The sequence below is a fragment of the Aptenodytes patagonicus genome, chromosome 17 (assembly GCF_965638725.1).
Source record: "Aptenodytes patagonicus chromosome 17, bAptPat1.pri.cur, whole genome shotgun sequence".
Taxonomy (NCBI): Eukaryota; Metazoa; Chordata; class Aves; order Sphenisciformes; family Spheniscidae; genus Aptenodytes; species Aptenodytes patagonicus.
Window position 1 is genome coordinate 6773553 of NC_134965.1, and position 18331 is coordinate 6791883.

At 52.6% G+C, this 18331-nt stretch overlaps 1 protein-coding gene across 1 annotated transcript; it reads right to left on the reverse strand.

Annotated features, from left to right (window-relative positions):
* Positions 1 to 3539: 3539 nt before the first annotated feature.
* On the reverse strand, positions 3540 to 12937 carry LOC143168410 (argininosuccinate lyase-like). The gene is made up of 17 exons (XM_076354820.1): positions 12872 to 12937; positions 12678 to 12740; positions 10713 to 10907; positions 9662 to 9745; positions 9277 to 9333; positions 8608 to 8705; positions 7874 to 7951; positions 7351 to 7428; positions 7154 to 7206; positions 6723 to 6785; positions 6414 to 6528; positions 5641 to 5725; positions 5418 to 5477; positions 5056 to 5139; positions 4770 to 4850; positions 4289 to 4395; positions 3540 to 3781 (listed from the first exon to the last, which is right to left on the reverse strand). Exons 2-17 carry the CDS (start codon positions 12687 to 12689, stop codon positions 3631 to 3633), a joined length of 1401 nt encoding a protein of 466 aa, XP_076210935.1. The 5' UTR covers positions 12690 to 12740; positions 12872 to 12937; the 3' UTR covers positions 3540 to 3630.
* Between the last annotated feature and the right edge of the window lie 5394 nt (positions 12938 to 18331).

Consider the following 18331-nt stretch of genomic DNA (forward strand, 5'->3'; position numbering starts at 1 on the left):
CGAGGCACTGCAGCCAGGAGGGGTTAGAGGGCACCCTGCTGGTCCTGGCACCTCTCCCTCAGAGACAGCATTTGTGACCCGCAGGGCTAGAAGCGGGCAAATGGGCTCTCTGTGGCACTTTCAGAGTTCCCCTCTCTCTGTTTTGCTGTTTGTGTTTTCACACATCATTAACCCTATGTATGTGTGATACACGACAGCTTTGATTTCTAGATATTACCTGCATCTAAACAGTTACACGGTTAAATGTAACGGTGAAAGCTCCAGTTTCTGTTCCATCAGTTCCAGGCCTCTTGGTATGTTTTCCCACTTACCTGTATGTGCATCTCTCTGTAAGGTGAGGAATAGAAATGGTTGAAGAATCACAATGAAGTTGGTTTGTGTTGCCCCTGGCAAAGAGGAGTCCAGTCTAGATGGACACGTTTGGCTATTGCTGTCTCAAATTCACCCATGGTGCCTGCAGGGGACGTTGCCGTCACGCAGTGCATCTGTTCTCGCAGCTCTCTTGTGGTGGCAGAGAAGTGTTACTAGCTCAGCTTCTTCACTAGAGAGCTAGGGGATAAAAAGACCAGGCACAGCAATTTGTTTAGGAGGCAAAATATGCAGCGGGATTTTTCCAGAGCGTAAAAGCAGGTTAGAGATCTTTTCCTTCGGGGGATCCAGTGAAGAGTTCACTACTTCTTGTAATGTTTCAAGAGCCCTTCTGTAGGTTTGTTATCTGCTTGGGTGTCAGATCAGAGTTACGTAGCCATCTGCTGAGCGTTTCAGTAGCTCACGATCAGCCTACGTGAATTCTTGGCCTGAGTCCCTTCCTGTGGTCTGTAATGGAGGAGGTATTTAAGACCAAGTCCAGAGTAGTGTCCAAGCGACTGACCCTTCTGCCTATACAGATCTTCCCGTGGTAAGGGACAGGGCTTTAAAAACCCAAATCACAGTGAGTCATAGTAGGGTGATGGTGAAAGTCCAAAGATGCTGTGGACCACACACTCCTGTGATGCCTGTGGAGCTTCAGGGACCTCCACAGGTCCCTCCCAGTCTAACTTATTTCGCACTGTTACGAAGAGGGTGGCTGGGTGGGACGTACCAGTGATGATGAACTGCTCCTTGAAGTAGGAAACCGAGGCGTGATAATCTGCTAAGACCTCCCTTTTGCTTTCAGTTTGGCAGGGCCCTGTGTTACTCAGCACTGGCCACGAGGACCAATGCCGGACATTTGCTGCTGGGAGCGAGAGACAACCTATTCAGCTGAGGCCTCTGAAGGTACTGAGCAGGAGCAAATAGGAGGAAAAAGGGGAGCGGGAGCAGGAGCAGACGCAAATAGGGAAAAAGAGGGGAGTGGCACAGATCGAGAAAGCTTATGGGAGGGGAAAAAAAAAGAACCGTGAGGAGGTGGAGATGAGGAGGTATCCCTTCTTCTGCCTCTGTTGGTGTTGGGGATTGGTGTCCCCTCCCTCTCTTGCTCCTTCCCCCTACCAGCTAAGTGTGCGTAAGTGATCTCCTGGCCACAGCTAACCTATCTGGAGAGTGAGACACAAGTGCCAAAACAGAAACACAGCAGGAGGTAACAGAGCAAACACAACGGAGCTTTATGGAGTGGTGATTGAACCGTGCCGTTCTTTAGATGCCAGGAGAATAGATCAGGTTTCGGGCCAGAATAAGGGGAGACTGAGGTGGGGGGGAAGTGTTGAAGAAAGGGAAGTTCTGTTGCTGGTTCTCCCACGTGTTTAAAGCACAAATGCTACAAAGGTGGGACGAAAGCACTTTGTGTGTCCTGGGGTACTTCGTTAATGGCAGGAGATTGAGCTCATGGCAGTTAGTGCTGTCTGTGCTACAGCCCTTAACCTGAACGTGGTGAGGCAATGCTTGCGTTAGTGCCGTTACCTACGTGGGTTAGAGAGTCTTGCAGTCAATAACGTGTTGCTGCATCAGCATGGAGGGCGGGGTGCTGAGCAAAGCGCCAGCTTTAAAATGCTGTGACAGAAAAGCGATTGTCCGTGACAAAACTAGCGCTCCTGTGCTGCGGGTGCCAGGTTCAAGCTGGTTTAGCGTTTAATGAAAATCGCCCCACCTTCCCTGTAGCCAACTGGTCTTTCTCTACCTTTTGAGTCAAGTAGTAGGCATATTCCGTCCAGAAATGACTGCAGCACAGTAGTGGGGAGTAATGTTTCAAGCGTTTGTTCAATCAAGCATTTTCACCCTGTGAAAGACACAAGGTTGCTGCGTTCTCATTCCCCAAGTAAGGCTTTTCCTGGTCTTTGTTCTGATTATATTTTTGTAAGGGCAGAAGGAAGACAGTCTAAGATTTGTAAGAGGCAGCCAGCCATGCCAGTCTCTTTTCAAGCATTCTGCCCCGGCTAGCTTGGCCTGGGTCACACAGAGGAAAAAGCTTGACCTGGGACCATGCAACCCCTGTGCTTTGGTGGAAACCAGAGCCAAAGGTGGTTTTCTGATGGGCTGGAACGACCTGTGGGTTGACCTGCTGGCCAAGTCCTGCCTAAGAGTATGCAAGTTTTGGTGCCAGGTGGTGAGGAGACTTCTTTTGGCCACTTAATGCCCCCTGCCAGAAGGCAGGCAGGCAGGCAGGCAGGCAGGCAAGCATACTCCTACGAGGAGGGCAGTGATAGCTGGAGATGTGGCATGTGTTGCAGATGCAGTACCAGGTATCCCTCTCTGTGCACACCCACAAGCCTCCCTCAGCCCGTTGTGTAGCCTGCTCTGGCACTGCTGGGTCCGGCCTTGTGCTGCATAGAACCGTAGAATCGTTTAGGTTGGAAAAGACCCTTAACATCATCGAGTCCAACCGTTAACCGAACACTGCCCAGCCCACCGCTGAACCATGTCCCTAAGCGCCACGTCTACGCGTCTTTTAAATACCTCCAGGGATGGTGACTCAGCCACTTCCCGGGGCAGCCTGTTCCAGTGCTCGATAACTCTTTCGGTGAAGAAATTTTTCCTAATATCCAATCTAAGCCTCCTCTGGCGCAACTTGAGGCCGTTTCCTCTCGTCCTATCACTTGTTACCTGGGAGAAGAGACCAGCACCCGCTTCGCTACAGCCTCCTGTCAGGTAGTTGTAGAGAGCGATAAGGTCTCCCCTCAGCCTCCTTTCCTCCAGGCTAAACAACCCCAGTTGCCTCAGCCGCTGCTCAAAAGACTTGTGCTCTAGAGCCTTCACCGGCTCCGTTGCCCTTCTTTGGCCACGCTCCAGCACCTCAATGTCTTTCTTGCAGAGAGGGCCCCAAAACTGAACACAGTATTCGAGGTGCGGTGTGACCGGTGCCGAGCACAAAGGGACGATCACTTCCCTCGTCCACCACCCTCCCCTCCAAGAGACACGTTTTCAGGTCTCTTGTTGTAGACAGACACTCCTGCCGCTCTCTACCTACCAGCCCCCGAGGGCTTGAACACCCCATAACCCAGCTCCACTGCCAGGGAGGGGAGATCCCCCGTTCTTTCACACCAGTGAACATTTCCCCAAGCCTCACGAGGGCTGAGGAAGCCCAGCTCAATCTTGCCCCCAAGAAGAAAGACGCAAGACAGGAGTTTCAGTGAACTACAATGCACCCCAGCGTTTATTAACTCCAGATTAGCGTGACAGGCACAACGCTGCATCCACGGGATATCTCCCCACACTCTAAGCTTGCTCCTTCAGCTTCTTCAGCAGCTCCCTCAGCCGCTCGATCTGGGCAGTCACGCTGCTCTTGGCGGTACCGCCCATGGCCCTGTACTGCTCCACGCTGTTGGCGACGTTGAAGACCTGGGAGACGTCGCTGCCAAACAGGGGGCTGGGGAGGCAAAGAGAAGAGGTGTCAGTGGAGAGCGCTGGGTGCTGTTTGCTGGCTTTACATGCTCACTGCCTGCAGAGACGGGGAGGGAGTGTAGACGGAGCCTTTTTCCACGGGGAAAGACCGCCTGCAGCCCTGCTTCTGCACTTCTGGTGCCTGGCAGTAGCTGCTTGTGGCAGACCAAAGAGTCAGCTCCGAGGGGAGAGCGAGGAAGTTTGGAGCCAAACTCTTCTGGAGGGCTGGTGCCGCCAGGTCAGGGCATGAGTTTCTTCCAGTCCCTCCCAAGAGCTGCTGCCCATGCCCCGCTGGAGCTGAATGGTAGCGATGTTGTCGCCCTTCAGTTATTTCAGGCCCAGCAGTAGCAGCACTGATATTCAGGCCAGGAGGACTCTGGGGAGCTGTGCGGCCCAGGCATTTTGGGGAAGGGCACCGTAAGGAGGCCCATACGAAGGGAGGCCGATACCTGCCTGTTGAGGGGAGTCACGGCAAGAGAATAGTGACACAAACCTGATGGTCTTCAGGTCATCCGGGCTGAGGTTATTGATGGGTATGCCTTTAGACTCGGCGAGGTGGACGGCCTTCCTAGAGGCGATGTGGGCTTGTCTGAATGGCATCTGCAGTGAGAAGCAGAGGCCACAGTCAGTGACCAGGCAACTGGGGTGCAGCCTCGAAGGAAAAAATGGATGTGCTGTCTTTTTTGGCTGTCTGGTGTTCACCTAGGGCAATGCCATCTGAGTCTGGGTTTTCTGGGGTGTGAAGAGGGGAGGCGATAGGAGGTAAAACTCCACCTGTAAATTACTACCAAGTCCACCCGGCAGCAGTTCCACTACTTGGGATACATGTAAAGAATGGGTTTCCAGCTTTCGTGTTTGTTGACCCAGACTGATCATCACCTGGGGACAGAACAGAAGGCCTCATCTCAGGCCCTCGCTGAGCAGTATTCTGCATCCAAAGAAACCACAGCTCCAAGTCTCCCTCGGGTACTTACTCCTTTACGAACCAAGTAGAGAGCCAGATCAGACGACAGGATCTCAGGGCTCAGAGCCTTCTCCATGTTCCCCTTGTTGATCTGCAGAAAGGAGGGTCAGAGGGAGACATTAGCATCAGCTCCTCCTCGGGGACACGTGAGCGGACATTGGGGGGCCATAATGAGCAGTATGGGTGAGGCACTGAAGAGTGCCTCCATCTTAGGACGAGTCTAGAGCTCTTTTACCGGTGTTACTCTCAGAATGTGCGCCCCAACCATGTTCGATAGTGAGAGGCTGAAGCCTTACCTGGAGGGTAGAAATCACTCCAGTGGCAACCTGGAGCACAGCATTCAGGGTGTCGATGACATCAAAGACGGCCTCCTTGTCCTCCTGCGTTAGAACGGGCATGGAAATTGCTGTAAGTCAACCTGATGCAGCCCAAAAGCCCAACAGCCTGAGCAGCCCAGCCAGCAGAGCAGGCACGTCATGCCAGGGGCTCCTGCTAGGGGCCGGGGTGTCAACTGCAGCATGCCGTGCCTCGGCCCCCTTCTCAGCATCCTGCACGCAAGCAGGGTCTGTGCTGGGAAACGCAGTGGCAAGACTGCTCAAGAGTAGAAGCCAGCTGCGTCTGCTCAGAGAGGTGGTGTGAGGACTAACATCTGTTTTACCTGCAGATCCTTGTTGTAGGTGCTTGGAAGTCCTTTGAGAACCATGACAACAGCAGCCAACTGCAGAGAGAAAGAGGTGAGGCAGTTAGTTCTGGGAAGAGAAGCACATTGCCCCAGCAGGGGCTCAGGGCACATTTCTTTACGCAGAGGCAAGAAGAAAGGAGATTCTTCAGCCCTGGTATGAGCAGTTTCCCCGTCCCGCTTCTTTCTTTAGCAGGCTCACCCGTCCGAACACACGACCAGCTTTGCTGCGGATGAGTTCCAGACTATCGGGGTTCTTCTTCTGAGGCATCAGGCTGCTGCCAGTGCTGAAAGAAAGGTGTGTGGAGTGTAACGGTGAGCAAGACCCCAGTCCATGCAGACACAGGCTAAGACAGGTCATGCAGCGTACTGACCCAGCCCTCCAAAAGCGACACATAGGTCCCCCTTCCCCGGACACCTTTCTAGGGTGTTGGAAAGCAGTGAGCTGAGTGTGCTGAGTTTCTCGTGTTTCCCACAGCAAAGCCTTTGGTTTTGCAGTCTTGTCTGGAGCTACCACGCAGTCCCACCCCTCAAAGAGGAAGCAAAAAGGAGGCTTCCCCCCAAGCCTCTCCATAGGTGGTATCAGCAGGCCAGCCTAAGCGTTGCTGTGACCTCAGAGAGGGAGGGCTGTGGTTGTGCCGCCCTGAGAGACAAGGAGTGTGTTAGGATCGCAGACCCGGCTAGCCAAGGAAGGGCTTTGGCAGGCATTCCCAGCAGAGGGGGAAGTTCTCTCTGCCAGCAGTTGCTGGGGAGGAGTGTCTGCTGAAGGCAGACTTGGTTGAGGTACCAGAATGAGAAAAAAGTGGTCGTTACTGAGGAATGTTCACCCTAAGGCTGCCTTTCTGCCAGCCTTTTAATGCCGTGTCAGCCTTGTGCAGCAGGGAGACCCCAACCACTGTCTCATTCTCTCAGGTGAGGGTAGCTGAGCAGCAGAGACTGAGGGAAGGGCTCTCTGCCCAGAGACCAGAAACCTACCAGTAGGTGTCAGAGAGGGTTAGAAAGCCAAACTCGCTGGTACTGTAGAGGATGAGATCTTCAGCCATCTTGCTCAGGTGGATCATCAGCAGGGTGGCAACAGAGAGGAATTCCACTGCAGGGAAGGCAGGAAATTGGGAGGTGAAAAAGGTGCTTTTTTGCTTGACAACCCAGGGAGCCCTGACTGGAGCTTTGGAGTTACTTCCTAGTGAGGGATTTTGGTCCCCTTGTTAAAGGAGGTTAGCTGGGAAGGTCTCAGAAGCCTGCTTCTAAAATAGCGGTGGGAAGATGTGATTGGGTTGTGCTTACCCACAAAGTCTCTCTCGCTGACGGCATCCATGCTGTTCAGGCTGATGGAAGCAAAGTCCAGCTCTGTAAGGAAAGTGATGGACAGAGGAGGTCAGGCTTGGCATGGCTGGAGCTTGGATGCAGCAGGTTGCCCCAGCATGCAGGTGACTGTGAGCCCTTGAGTAGTCCCAGGAACACAAACATGCTTAAGTGTGACACTGACTGGGGTCTTTGTTATTAGCCCCAGGCAGCCAGCGTGCAGCAGAGGTGGCTCTTCCTGCTCCGACCTCACAGGCGTTGCCTGTCTCATTGCAGTAAAAAGCCTTACGAAAGAAAGGCTTTGGCTCCGGGACAGTGCATTGCAGTGCCATTGGGAGCCATGTATCAGTGCTTCCCTCCCTCCTAGATACTACAGGTAGTCCTGTGCAACTCAGTCGTAGGGAGACATTTACCACTACGCAGAAGCTCTCTATCAATTTCCAGTGGGTTGCCAGCCAGAGCACCGCTGCCAGGGAAGAAAGAAACAGAAGTCATGCAAGATACCCTGCATATCGCAACCAAAACTGAGCTCTAGGAAGCGGGGAAGGCGCCTCTGAAGACTTGGCAGAGCAAAGCAAGGCCCAGCGATTACACGAACAGTAGGCCTTACCTTCCCAAAGGCAAGACGTTCATCCTCTTCTTCATCTCTCCCAGGCGCTCAGAATCACGGGTCAGAGGAACAGCATGGCTAGGAAAGGACATGAGAGATGAAGCACGTGAAGCCAGAAAATGTCACTTTCCTTCCCAAGCAGTATGCTGCCACGCCTGGAGCCTGGGATCCCCGCTCAAACAGAAGAGGCTTGAAATGGAGCCTAGGCACTAAGGGCCTTTGAAGTGGAGCAGCTAGCGGCCGTACAAGATTCTCCATGTTACCCCATTAGCTGAGGTGTAACTGTGGCCAAAGGATGGAGCATACAGGGAGCTGGCCTCCGCTGCCCACTCAGTGCTTGGGTCCCCGGTTGGTCAGAGCCACGCAGCAACACGGGGAGCTCCTGTTCCAGTTTGCAAGGTTAGCTCTGGTTTGTCACCGCCCCGGGCTGCCCCCTCAGAGGATGATGCACTTCTAGGCTCCAGCTGAGCAGGGCCCCGCGGGTGGAGGCGGCTTCCTCCCGCCAAGTGTGCAAGGTGTTTACCTGAGCAAGAACTGGCTCCATCTGACGGGCTGAGCTTTCTGCAGGTGGGTGTAGCCAGGGAGGATAACATCAATTTCCCTGCGTGTGAAAGGAGAGAAAGAGGTGAGCAGCAGCTGTCAGGAGAGAAGGCAGTGGCAGGTACACTCCAGGGTTTCCTGGCAAGGTCACGAAGAGAACATCTTTAACCTGTGTTGTGCTGAATTTGATCCACGTCTTCCTCTCCCTGTCACCTGCTACCTAAGCACACTGGGTTTAGATCTCCCGGTCTTCCAGTGTGGTGTGTCTGCCCTAGGCCTCCCTGGGAAATTGCCTGGGACAGCAATCCCTCTGTGGCAGGCAAAGATTCCCCAGTCCACCACTCGTTTGTGAGTGTGGTTTGTGAGGAGGAGAGTTAGGCAGGAGTTAACGGAGCTGAGCTTTTCTCCTACGTAGCAACTTGAAGCATGTTAAAGTTCCCCACTCCTTCAGATGGATTTGGCACCTTCTGAAGTCTTGTGCGGACCTCCCGCCTCAGTTCCTTTGCCAGGGTACACTGGGGGAAGAGGAAGGTCTCTGTGAGGTGACCTGTGGAGAAGGAGGGGCTGTTGTCTTTCCCTGTGCTATCACACACTGCCTGTCTGTAACTTCCTCCGCAGAAGACCCTGCTGCTGCCCTGATTGGTGTCAGTCAAAGAGCAAGCCTAGAAGTCTCCTGCCCCTGCAAGGCCAAGGCCGTGGATATGGAATAGGACTTACTTGGCAGCGCGTTCCACCAGGGTCTTAATGAGCTGCAGGAGGTGAGTGGAGATGACAGAGAGGGAATTCTTCATTAACAGCTTCAAGTCAGTCACAACCTGGGCGAGACCAGCCACAGTCAGACAAAGCAGAATGTGACATACTTAGTGACCAAATCCTGTCCAGCAGAGAGCCGTAGCAGAGTTATCCCCTCCTTGTTCTGTGTGATGGGAAGGGACACCTTCCTCTTACCAGGTGTGTCCCTGGTCACTGATTTGTGAAAGCCGCTGTATCTTGCTTTCCATGAACAGGATCAAAGCCCGTTCTTTTCGGTGGACTTTTTGGGTATGGTCACCTTTGGATCAGAAAATCCCCCACTGACGCAAGTCGGTCATCAGTAGAAGGACTGATCCTGAAAGATGCATGGCACCCAGCCAGTAAAGTCACGGTTTCTGTAGGCTTTCAAAGAGATGTCAGTGGACGTTTGCGGCCTTATACCACCAGGAAGCAATCCTGCAGAGCCCATTCCCCTGCGCGGATGAGTCACTGCGGCGTCACTAGTTTAAAGCCCTAGGGAGTACATGCTGGAGAGCGTCAGGGCACGTGAAAGATGGCATAAAGAAATTTGATTAAGGAACTGAGGAGGGGGAGGAATACGGAAGGAGGAAAACCAGCCAGTTCTGTGCATACCTGATCGTTCCTGCTCCTTCCAGTGTGCAGCTTTCCAGCTATGTCTCCAATCAGCTCCTGAGGACGAGAGGAGGATTTCTGTCAGCGCCTCTGTATTCTAAGGAGGAGACTCCGCACGAGCAGACCTCCTCCCTGCCTGGACGGGACTCGGCTCTAGGATCCTGTGAGTAGCCATGGGATCCCTTCTGGGGAAGGGCAAGTTTGGGTTCTACGTTTGTACAGCGCCTCTTCCACAAAAGGGGTCTGGGAGACACGTGGTTGTGCCATAAGGCCCGGAGTGCCACAAGGTCCGGAGGAGTTTCACAGTGGGACAGAGGCGCATGCACTTAACGTCAAGCAGATCTAGCTACAGAGGAGCGGGAACAAGCGGTTAGAGGACTCGAACCTTTAGTCTGCGTTCGTTGGCAGTGTGGATATCCTCATCGCTTTGTTTCACCACAAAGGCTCCTTTAGACCATTCCTCGGAGATCTACAAACATCAGCAGAAACACCAGTCAGCCACTACTGTTACCCTGCTGCGCGTGGGGGCTGTAATTGTCCCCAGCGAATGCCAGCTTCTGCCGTCCCAATGGAAATCAAAGTGTTAAGTCTCACGCGGGCTCTGGCATTCCTGTTCTTTCAGGCCAAGGCTGGCTGCTTGCTATATCCAGATATTCTATACTGCACTTGGTGGGATTCATGTCTCTCCCCGTGATGATTCTGCAGTGTTATGGCTATAGGAGGATTTAAGCATTGCAACGAGAAAGTGAGCTGAAATGTCAGTGATTGCTTTAGCATTGTCCACAAAGATTTTCCTATACAAAGATTGTATAGACTCACCATTGTCCACGGTGGGTGAGCAACAACAATGGAGATTTTAAAAAAGCGCTTAGCTGCGGACTTCTCTTCACCGCTATACAATGCTATGCATTGCTTCCTACTAACTCAGTCAGCCAGACTCAAAAGGATCCCAAGTGCCAGCAGAAAAAGAATATTCCTATTTCATACTGAAACAATTCCTCGTGAATGTTCAGTCTGAAGAGGACGTGCGGGCAGGTCACACTGAGCACACCTCACCGGGGCACCGGGGCTGCCATAACGAGCATTGACAGTGTGCACATCAGGGCTTCAGGCTGTCAGTGGGGGCTTGTCAGCTGGTTCACATCCTACTGTTGGGCTTTGGTGCCTTTAGCGGGATGCAATTTGAGCATCAGTCGCCTGCCCAGAATGCCTCCAGGTGTACCGAGTCCAATACACATGGGCCTGTCACGTCCATGATTTAGGACAGCATTCCCTTTCACAAAGCACTTCAGCACACGCCTAGCTCTAAGGACTAGGACACGAGGACATTTGAAGATGCTTTTTAGAACAGCAGATCAGGGGGGCTACTACAGATGCTGTCAGATAAGAAGCCATTCGTTCCAGCACGCGTGCCAGTTTGTGAAGGAAATAAATACCTTTTCCAGGCCACTCAGGATCTTCTCCAGCTCAGGTTTAGATAGGATCCCAGCCTTCTCCAAGGCTTTGGCATAAGCCATGCTGCCCCGGATATCAACTTCAGACAGCCTCTGATCATAGGTAATGGAAGCACTGAACATCTCCATGACTGGATCTGTGCTTCCACTGAATCTTCCTCCCCAAAGTTTATCCCCCTGAGAGAGAGGAAGAAGCAAATTAAAGAGGCCTAATAACTTCAGGTATGGTGCTACGCATGTAACATCCAGTGATCTGTTTATCCAATATAAAGGCCATGTTCAGCTCTGTCCTTTCAGTGCTGTACCATTGAGGCCCCTGGATTTCGGGACCTTTGGCAAGTAGTTGAAGAGGTGGAGAACGTGTCACTGTCACTAGCACTTAGCCCTTGAGGTGTCAGGTCTGGCTCAGGAATCCTCCAAGATACTTTACTCCTGCAGGACTCTGCCGGGAGTCCTTGCAATGACTATCGGGGCATACGCTGCAAGACCGGCATGGATTTCTCTTTTGAGGCAGCTGCCGGTCAACAACCCTTTGATAGCCTTTTAAAGGGGGGAAAAAGTAAGGCGGTCAGTAAGGAAGATAGTGAAAGCTAGTGTTCTCTAAGTCGTTTTTGCGCTGTTGAGCTAGCAGGGAGATTTCTCCTCGATTGACAGAGAGCTCTAGGCCAGCACAAGCCACATTATGAAGTGTTTGCCGTTACCGTTTGAAGCATCTCCAGAGTCCATGATGTGCTTGCAAGCTTTGGCATAAGATTAGCATAAAACTGGTTAAGGTGCAGACTCCAGAAAGGGAGATCTGGGTACCTTTCAGCATCAGGAATGTTCAGAAAAATATATCGACAAGAAGAAGGTTTCAGAACACATAGGAACAAAGGTTGTTTTTCCACCCAAACCAAGATTCATATGGTAACCTCACTCACTTGAACGTGTCATCTGCGTCTACATAACTACTTCACTGGGTGACCAAAGACAGGTACACAATTCCAGCTATGCATCGCAGCAGGGTGTGTGTAAGCTTTTTTCCCCCAGTGATTCGGCAACTGAGTGGATTCCCTAGCTAAGAGCCATGTAATGTCACTTGACCAGAAGCCTTTTGCTTGCCCAGGTAGGACACCCCCTGAAGCCCTGACCCTGGCAAACTTGCACTGAAATGGATAGGAATTTTACTCGTGCGGAGACCTTACAACTTACGCCGGATTTCAAAAGCAACTCTCCAGCGCTAGCAGGCACAAAAAAGAAACGGGAGGACATGTAAAGGAAGGGCCTAAATGCAATTGCCATTGCAGAGTGGGTAGTCATTAGGAATCTACTTGATTTTTTAAACACCCCTGTCGGTCTCTTCTCATGCTGTACACTATAACTACCATGGACAGCAAGAAGCTGGCGGGACAGTTGCAAGCTTATCTGTGCTCGGGCCTTATCAGTCAGACAAAGCACTCTTGAGTAACCTTAGAAACTTTTTCCCTAGTGACTGTCTCCACCTCTCTGCCGATGCCTGCGGAAAGGACGTGCCTGAGAGGACAGCAGGAGAGAGCCTACAGAGGTAGGAGTGTAGGCACGTGTTTTTTGATGTCGTCAAGGCAGCTTTGTCAGAGAGCTGAGGGAAGGCAGAGGGGGGAATCGGAATCGAAACAGACAAGTGTTAGAGGCCCTCAGCGTGCATCTGGTGCCCACAGGAGCACGGCATAGGGGATGCTAAACTAAAGGCCAGTACCAGAGGCTAAGCGCTTGAATGGGGAGCAGGTCTATCTAGGCATCTAGGTACATCTTCAGTATTACAGGTTTCCACCAAAGTAAGAGGTGGGTCAGCAGAAACATTGCAGCAGACGCGTTTGCAATCAGGAACTCCAAACTGAGAGATTAACTTTAGATTTTAACTCAGTTGAGCTCACGTCTGCCAGAGCACCCCCGAGACTACCCCTCCAGAGAAGCAAAGTTCACCCTCACCTCGGCTGCCATTTCGGACGACGTTTTGCTCGTGTGCGCAGCGATCCCGGCAACTGGTGCAACCTGTGGAACAGCGAGGCGAGGCGAGGCTCAGCTCTGCCCCCGGTCCTGGTCCCGGTCCCGGCTCTGGTGCCGGTGCCGGTGCCGGCTCTGGTGCCGGACGGGGTCCCCGCTGCCCGCCCGGCCCCGCTCACCTGCTCCGCAGCACAGCCCCGGCTGCTCGCTCGCTGCTCCCCGGCCCCGCCGCCCCGCTTTTACACGCCTCGGAGCGGGGCTGGCGGCTCGTCCCGCCCCGGCGGGGCGGGGTGTCCCCGGGGCCGGCCCCGCTCCGGTCCCCCCTCCCCTCGTAGCACCGCGCAGCACAGGGGTGTTTCTGCTTTGCGTGAGGGAGTGTGCTACTACGGCCTGTTTTTTTCTGTGTGCGCTGTCAGAGGCCTTTGAGGGAGTGCGGGAAGTGCATCCCAGTTTTCTTGTCCCCTTTTGGGTTTTTCTGCCCTTTAACCAGCCCTGTTGTCACAGGACCGTAGGCTAGTTCAGGTAGGAAGGGACCTAGTCCAGCTGTCTTTCCTATGTTCTTCTCTGTCCTACTATTCGTCCCCTTTCTGAGTTGACGATGAAGTCTAGGGCACAGTGGGGTTGCCTGTTTAGGGCGTGCTGCTTTCTGCAGCAGAGAGGACACGGGCAGAGTGACATGGCTAGCATCAGGCAGCCTCTGGCTACGCAGCCTGAATGAGCAAGTACCTCTTGCAGCTGGGTTTCCAGTGTGCTGCCTTCAGGATCAGTCCAGAACAAGGCTCAAACTCTCTCTCTGGATTCGCAGCCAACTATTAATTCACCGCTTCTCATACATTTCCCCTTATGATCATTTTTTCTGCTCCCTTTCAGAGTTCCAGGCTTGCAGATGCACAGAGCATCGTGCTGTCTACACCGAGAAAGCTCTTTGAACCATTTTGTTGCCCGAATCCTTCCTCTTCTCACGTCCCTCATTTTTAATGCTTCTCTCGACATGTTCATCTTTGATGAAAGTCTTTGTCCTTATTGTGGGCTTTGACAGGAGGCTGCTGAGGATTTGGCAAAATAGCAAGGACTAGATTTACATCCAGAATGAATCGTACGCAGGGAGAGGCTTTACCTCGTGGTGTCTGTGATACGGGCTCACGCGGCTGTGTGGAACATGCACAGCCCATGCAAAGATGGTACATCTTTCTGCCTGAAGAAAGTGCACAGAGATTGCCCAGAGTGAAAAAGGGAAGGGGGAGGGTGCCCGAGGCACTGCAGCCAGGAGGGGTTAGAGGGCACCCTGCTGGTCCTGGCACCTCTCCCTCAGAGACAGCATTTGTGACCCGCAGGGCTAGAAGCGGGCAAATGGGCTCTCTGTGGCACTTTCAGAGTTCCCCTCTCTCTGTTTTGCTGTTTGTGTTTTCACACATCATTAACCCTATGTATGTGTGATACACGACAGCTTTGATTTCTAGATATTACCTGCATCTAAACAGTTACACGGTTAAATGTAACGGTGAAAGCTCCAGTTTCTGTTCCATCAGTTCCAGGCCTCTTGGTATGTTTTCCCACTTACCTGTATGTGCATCTCTCTGTAAGGTGAGGAATAGAAATGGTTGAAGAATCACAATGAAGTTGGTTTGTGTTGCCCCTGGCAAAGAGGAGTCCAGTCTAGATGGACACGTTTGGCTATTGCTGTCTCAAATTCACCCATGGTGCCTGCAGGGGACGTTGCCGTCACGCAGTGCATCTGTTCTCGCAGCTCTCTTGTGGTGGCAGAGAAGTGTTACTAGCTCAGCTTCTTCACTAGAGAGCTAGGGGATAAAAAGACCAGGCACAGCAATTTGTTTAGGAGGCAAAATATGCAGCGGGATTTTTCCAGAGCGTAAAAGCAGGTTAGAGATCTTTTCCTTCGGGGGATCCAGTGAAGAGTTCACTACTTCTTGTAATGTTTCAAGAGCCCTTCTGTAGGTTTGTTATCTGCTTGGGTGTCAGATCAGAGTTACGTAGCCATCTGCTGAGCGTTTCAGTAGCTCACGATCAGCCTACGTGAATTCTTGGCCTGAGTCCCTTCCTGTGGTCTGTAATGGAGGAGGTATTTAAGACCAAGTCCAGAGTAGTGTCCAAGCGACTGACCCTTCTGCCTATACAGATCTTCCCGTGGTAAGGGACAGGGCTTTAAAAACCCAAATCACAGTGAGTCATAGTAGGGTGATGGTGAAAGTCCAAAGATGCTGTGGACCACACACTCCTGTGATGCCTGTGGAGCTTCAGGGACCTCCACAGGTCCCTCCCAGTCTAACTTATTTCGCACTGTTACGAAGAGGGTGGCTGGGTGGGACGTACCAGTGATGATGAACTGCTCCTTGAAGTAGGAAACCGAGGCGTGATAATCTGCTAAGACCTCCCTTTTGCTTTCAGTTTGGCAGGGCCCTGTGTTACTCAGCACTGGCCACGAGGACCAATGCCGGACATTTGCTGCTGGGAGCGAGAGACAACCTATTCAGCTGAGGCCTCTGAAGGTACTGAGCAGGAGCAAATAGGAGGAAAAAGGGGAGCGGGAGCAGGAGCAGACGCAAATAGGGAAAAAGAGGGGAGTGGCACAGATCGAGAAAGCTTATGGGAGGGGAAAAAAAAAGAACCGTGAGGAGGTGGAGATGAGGAGGTATCCCTTCTTCTGCCTCTGTTGGTGTTGGGGATTGGTGTCCCCTCCCTCTCTTGCTCCTTCCCCCTACCAGCTAAGTGTGCGTAAGTGATCTCCTGGCCACAGCTAACCTATCTGGAGAGTGAGACACAAGTGCCAAAACAGAAACACAGCAGGAGGTAACAGAGCAAACACAACGGAGCTTTATGGAGTGGTGATTGAACCGTGCCGTTCTTTAGATGCCAGGAGAATAGATCAGGTTTCGGGCCAGAATAAGGGGAGACTGAGGTGGGGGGGAAGTGTTGAAGAAAGGGAAGTTCTGTTGCTGGTTCTCCCACGTGTTTAAAGCACAAATGCTACAAAGGTGGGACGAAAGCACTTTGTGTGTCCTGGGGTACTTGGTTAATGGCAGGAGATTGAGCTCATGGCAGTTAGTGCTGTCTGTGCTACAGCCCTTAACCTAAACGTGGTGAGGCAATGCTTGCGTTAGTGCCGTTACCTACGTGGGTTAGAGAGTCTTGCAGTCAATAACGTGTTGCTGCATCAGCATGGAGGGCGGGGTGCTGAGCAAAGCGCCAGCTTTAAAATGCTGTGACAGAAAAGCGATTGTCCGTGACAAAACTAGCGCTCCTGTGCTGCGGGTGCCAGGTTCAAGCTGGTTTAGCGTTTAATGAAAATCGCCCCACCTTCCCTGTAGCCAACTGGTCTTTCTCTACCTTTTGAGTCAAGTAGTAGGCATATTCCGTCCAGAAATGACTGCAGCACAGTAGTGGGGAGTAATGTTTCAAGCGTTTGTTCAATCAAGCATTTTCACCCTGTGAAAGACACAAGGTTGCTGCGTTCTCATTCCCCAAGTAAGGCTTTTCCTGGTCTTTGTTCTGATTATATTTTTGTAAGGGCAGAAGGAAGACAGTCTAAGATTTGTAAGAGGCAGCCAGCCATGCCAGTCTCTTTTCAAGCATTCTGCCCCGGCTAGCTTGGCCTGGGTCACACAGAGGAAAAAGCTTGACCTGGGACCATGCAACCCCTGTGCTTTGGTGGAAACCAGAGCCAAAGGTGGTTTTGTGATGGGCTGGAACGACCTGTGGGTTGACCTGCTGGCCAAGTCCTGCCTAAGAGTATGCAAGTTTTGGTGCCAGGTGGTGAGGAGACTTCTTTTGGCCACTTAATGCCCCCTGCCAGAAGGCAGGCAGGCAGGCAGGCAGGCAGGCAAGCATACTCCTACGAGGAGGGCAGTGATAGCTGGAGATGTGGCATGTGTTGCAGATGCAGTACCAGGTATCCCTCTCTGTGCACACCCACAAGCCTCCCTCAGCCCGTTGTGTAGCCTGCTCTGGCACTGCTGGGTCCGGCCTTGTGCTGCATAGAACCGTAGAATCGTTTAGGTTGGAAAAGACCCTTAACATCATCGAGTCCAACCATTAACCGAACACTACCCAGCCCACCGCTGAACCATGTCCCTAAGCGCCACGTCTACGCGTCTTTTAAATACCTCCAGGGATGGTGACTCAGCCACTTCCCGGGGCAGCCTGTTCCAGTGCTCGATAACTCTTTCGGTGAAGAAATTTTTCCTAATATCCAATCTAAGCCTCCTCTGGCGCAACTTGAGGCCGTTTCCTCTCGTCCTATCACTTGTTACCTGGGAGAAGAGTGAGGGGTAGGAAGGCTCTGCAGAGGGACCTGGACAGGCTGGATCGATGGGCCCAGACCAATTGTATGAGGTTCAACAAGGCCAAGTGCCGGGTCCTGCACATGGGTCACAACAACCCCATGCAGCGCTACAGGCTTGGGGAAGAGCGGCTGGAAAGCTGCCTGGGGGAAAAGGAACTGGGGGTGCTGGTCGACAGCCGGCTGAACATGAGCCGGCAGTGTGCCCAGGTGGCCAAGAAGGCCAATGGCATCCTGGTCTGTATCAGAAATAGTGTGGCCAGCAGGGAAGTGATCGTGCCCCTGTACTTGGCACTGGTGAGGCCGCACCTCGAATACTGTGTTCAGTTTTGGGCCCCTCACTACAAGAAGGACGTCGAGGTGCTGGAGCGTGTCCAGAGAAGGGCAACGAGGCTGGTGAGGGGTCTGGAGAACAAGTCTTATGAGGCGCGGCTGAGGGAACTGGGGTTGTTTAGCCTGCAGAAAAGGAGGCTGAGGGGAGACCCCATCGCTCTCTACAACTACCTGAAAGGAGATTGTAGCAAAGCGGCTGCTGGTCTCTTCTCCCAAGTAACAAGCGATAGGACGAGAGGAAATGGCCTCAAGTTGCGCCAGGGGAGGTTTAGATTGGATGTGAGGAAAAATTTCTTTACTGAAAGAGTGGTGAAACATTGGAACAGGCTGCCCAGGGAAGTGGTGGAGTCCCCATCCCTGGAGGTATTTAAAAGATGAGTAGATGAGGCACTTAGGGACATGGTTTAGTGGACATGGTGGTGTTGGGTCGACGGTTGGACTCGATGATCTTAGAGGTCTGTTCCAACCTCAATGATTCAATGATTCTATGATTCTAAGAGACCAGCACCCGCTTCGCCACAGCCTCCTGTCAGGTAGTTGTAGAGAGCGATAAGGTCTCCCCTCAGCCTCCTTTCCTCCAGGCTAAACAACCCCAGTTGCCTCAGCCGCTGCTCAAAAGACTTGTGCTCTAGAGCCTTCACCGGCTCCGTTGCCCTTCTTTGGCTACGCTCCAGCACCTCAATGTCTTTCTTGCAGAGAGGGCCCCAAAACTGAACACAGTATTCGAGGTGCGGTGTGACCGGTGCCGAGCACAAAGGGACGATCACTTCCCTCGTCCACCACCCTCCCCTCCAAGAGACACGTTTTCAGGTCTCTTGTTGTAGACAGACACTCCTGCCGCTCTCTACCTACCAGCCCCCGAGGGCTTGAACACCCCATAACCCAGCTCCACTGCCAGGGAGGGGAGATCCCCCGTTCTTTCACACCAGTGAACATTTCCCCAAGCCTCACGAGGGCTGAGGAAGCCCAGCTCAATCTTGCCCCTAAGAAGAAAGACGCAAGACAGGAG

Coding starts and splice junctions, on each gene's coding strand:
- LOC143168410 (XM_076354820.1), bottom strand. Junction 7,429..7,873: donor TGGAGCCAGTTCTTGCTCAG/GTAAACACCTTG, acceptor GTCCTTTCCTAG/CCATGCTGTTCCTCTGACCC. Junction 4,396..4,769: donor TCTACTTGGTTCGTAAAGGA/GTAAGTACCCGA, acceptor TTCTCACTGCAG/ATGCCATTCAGACAAGCCCA.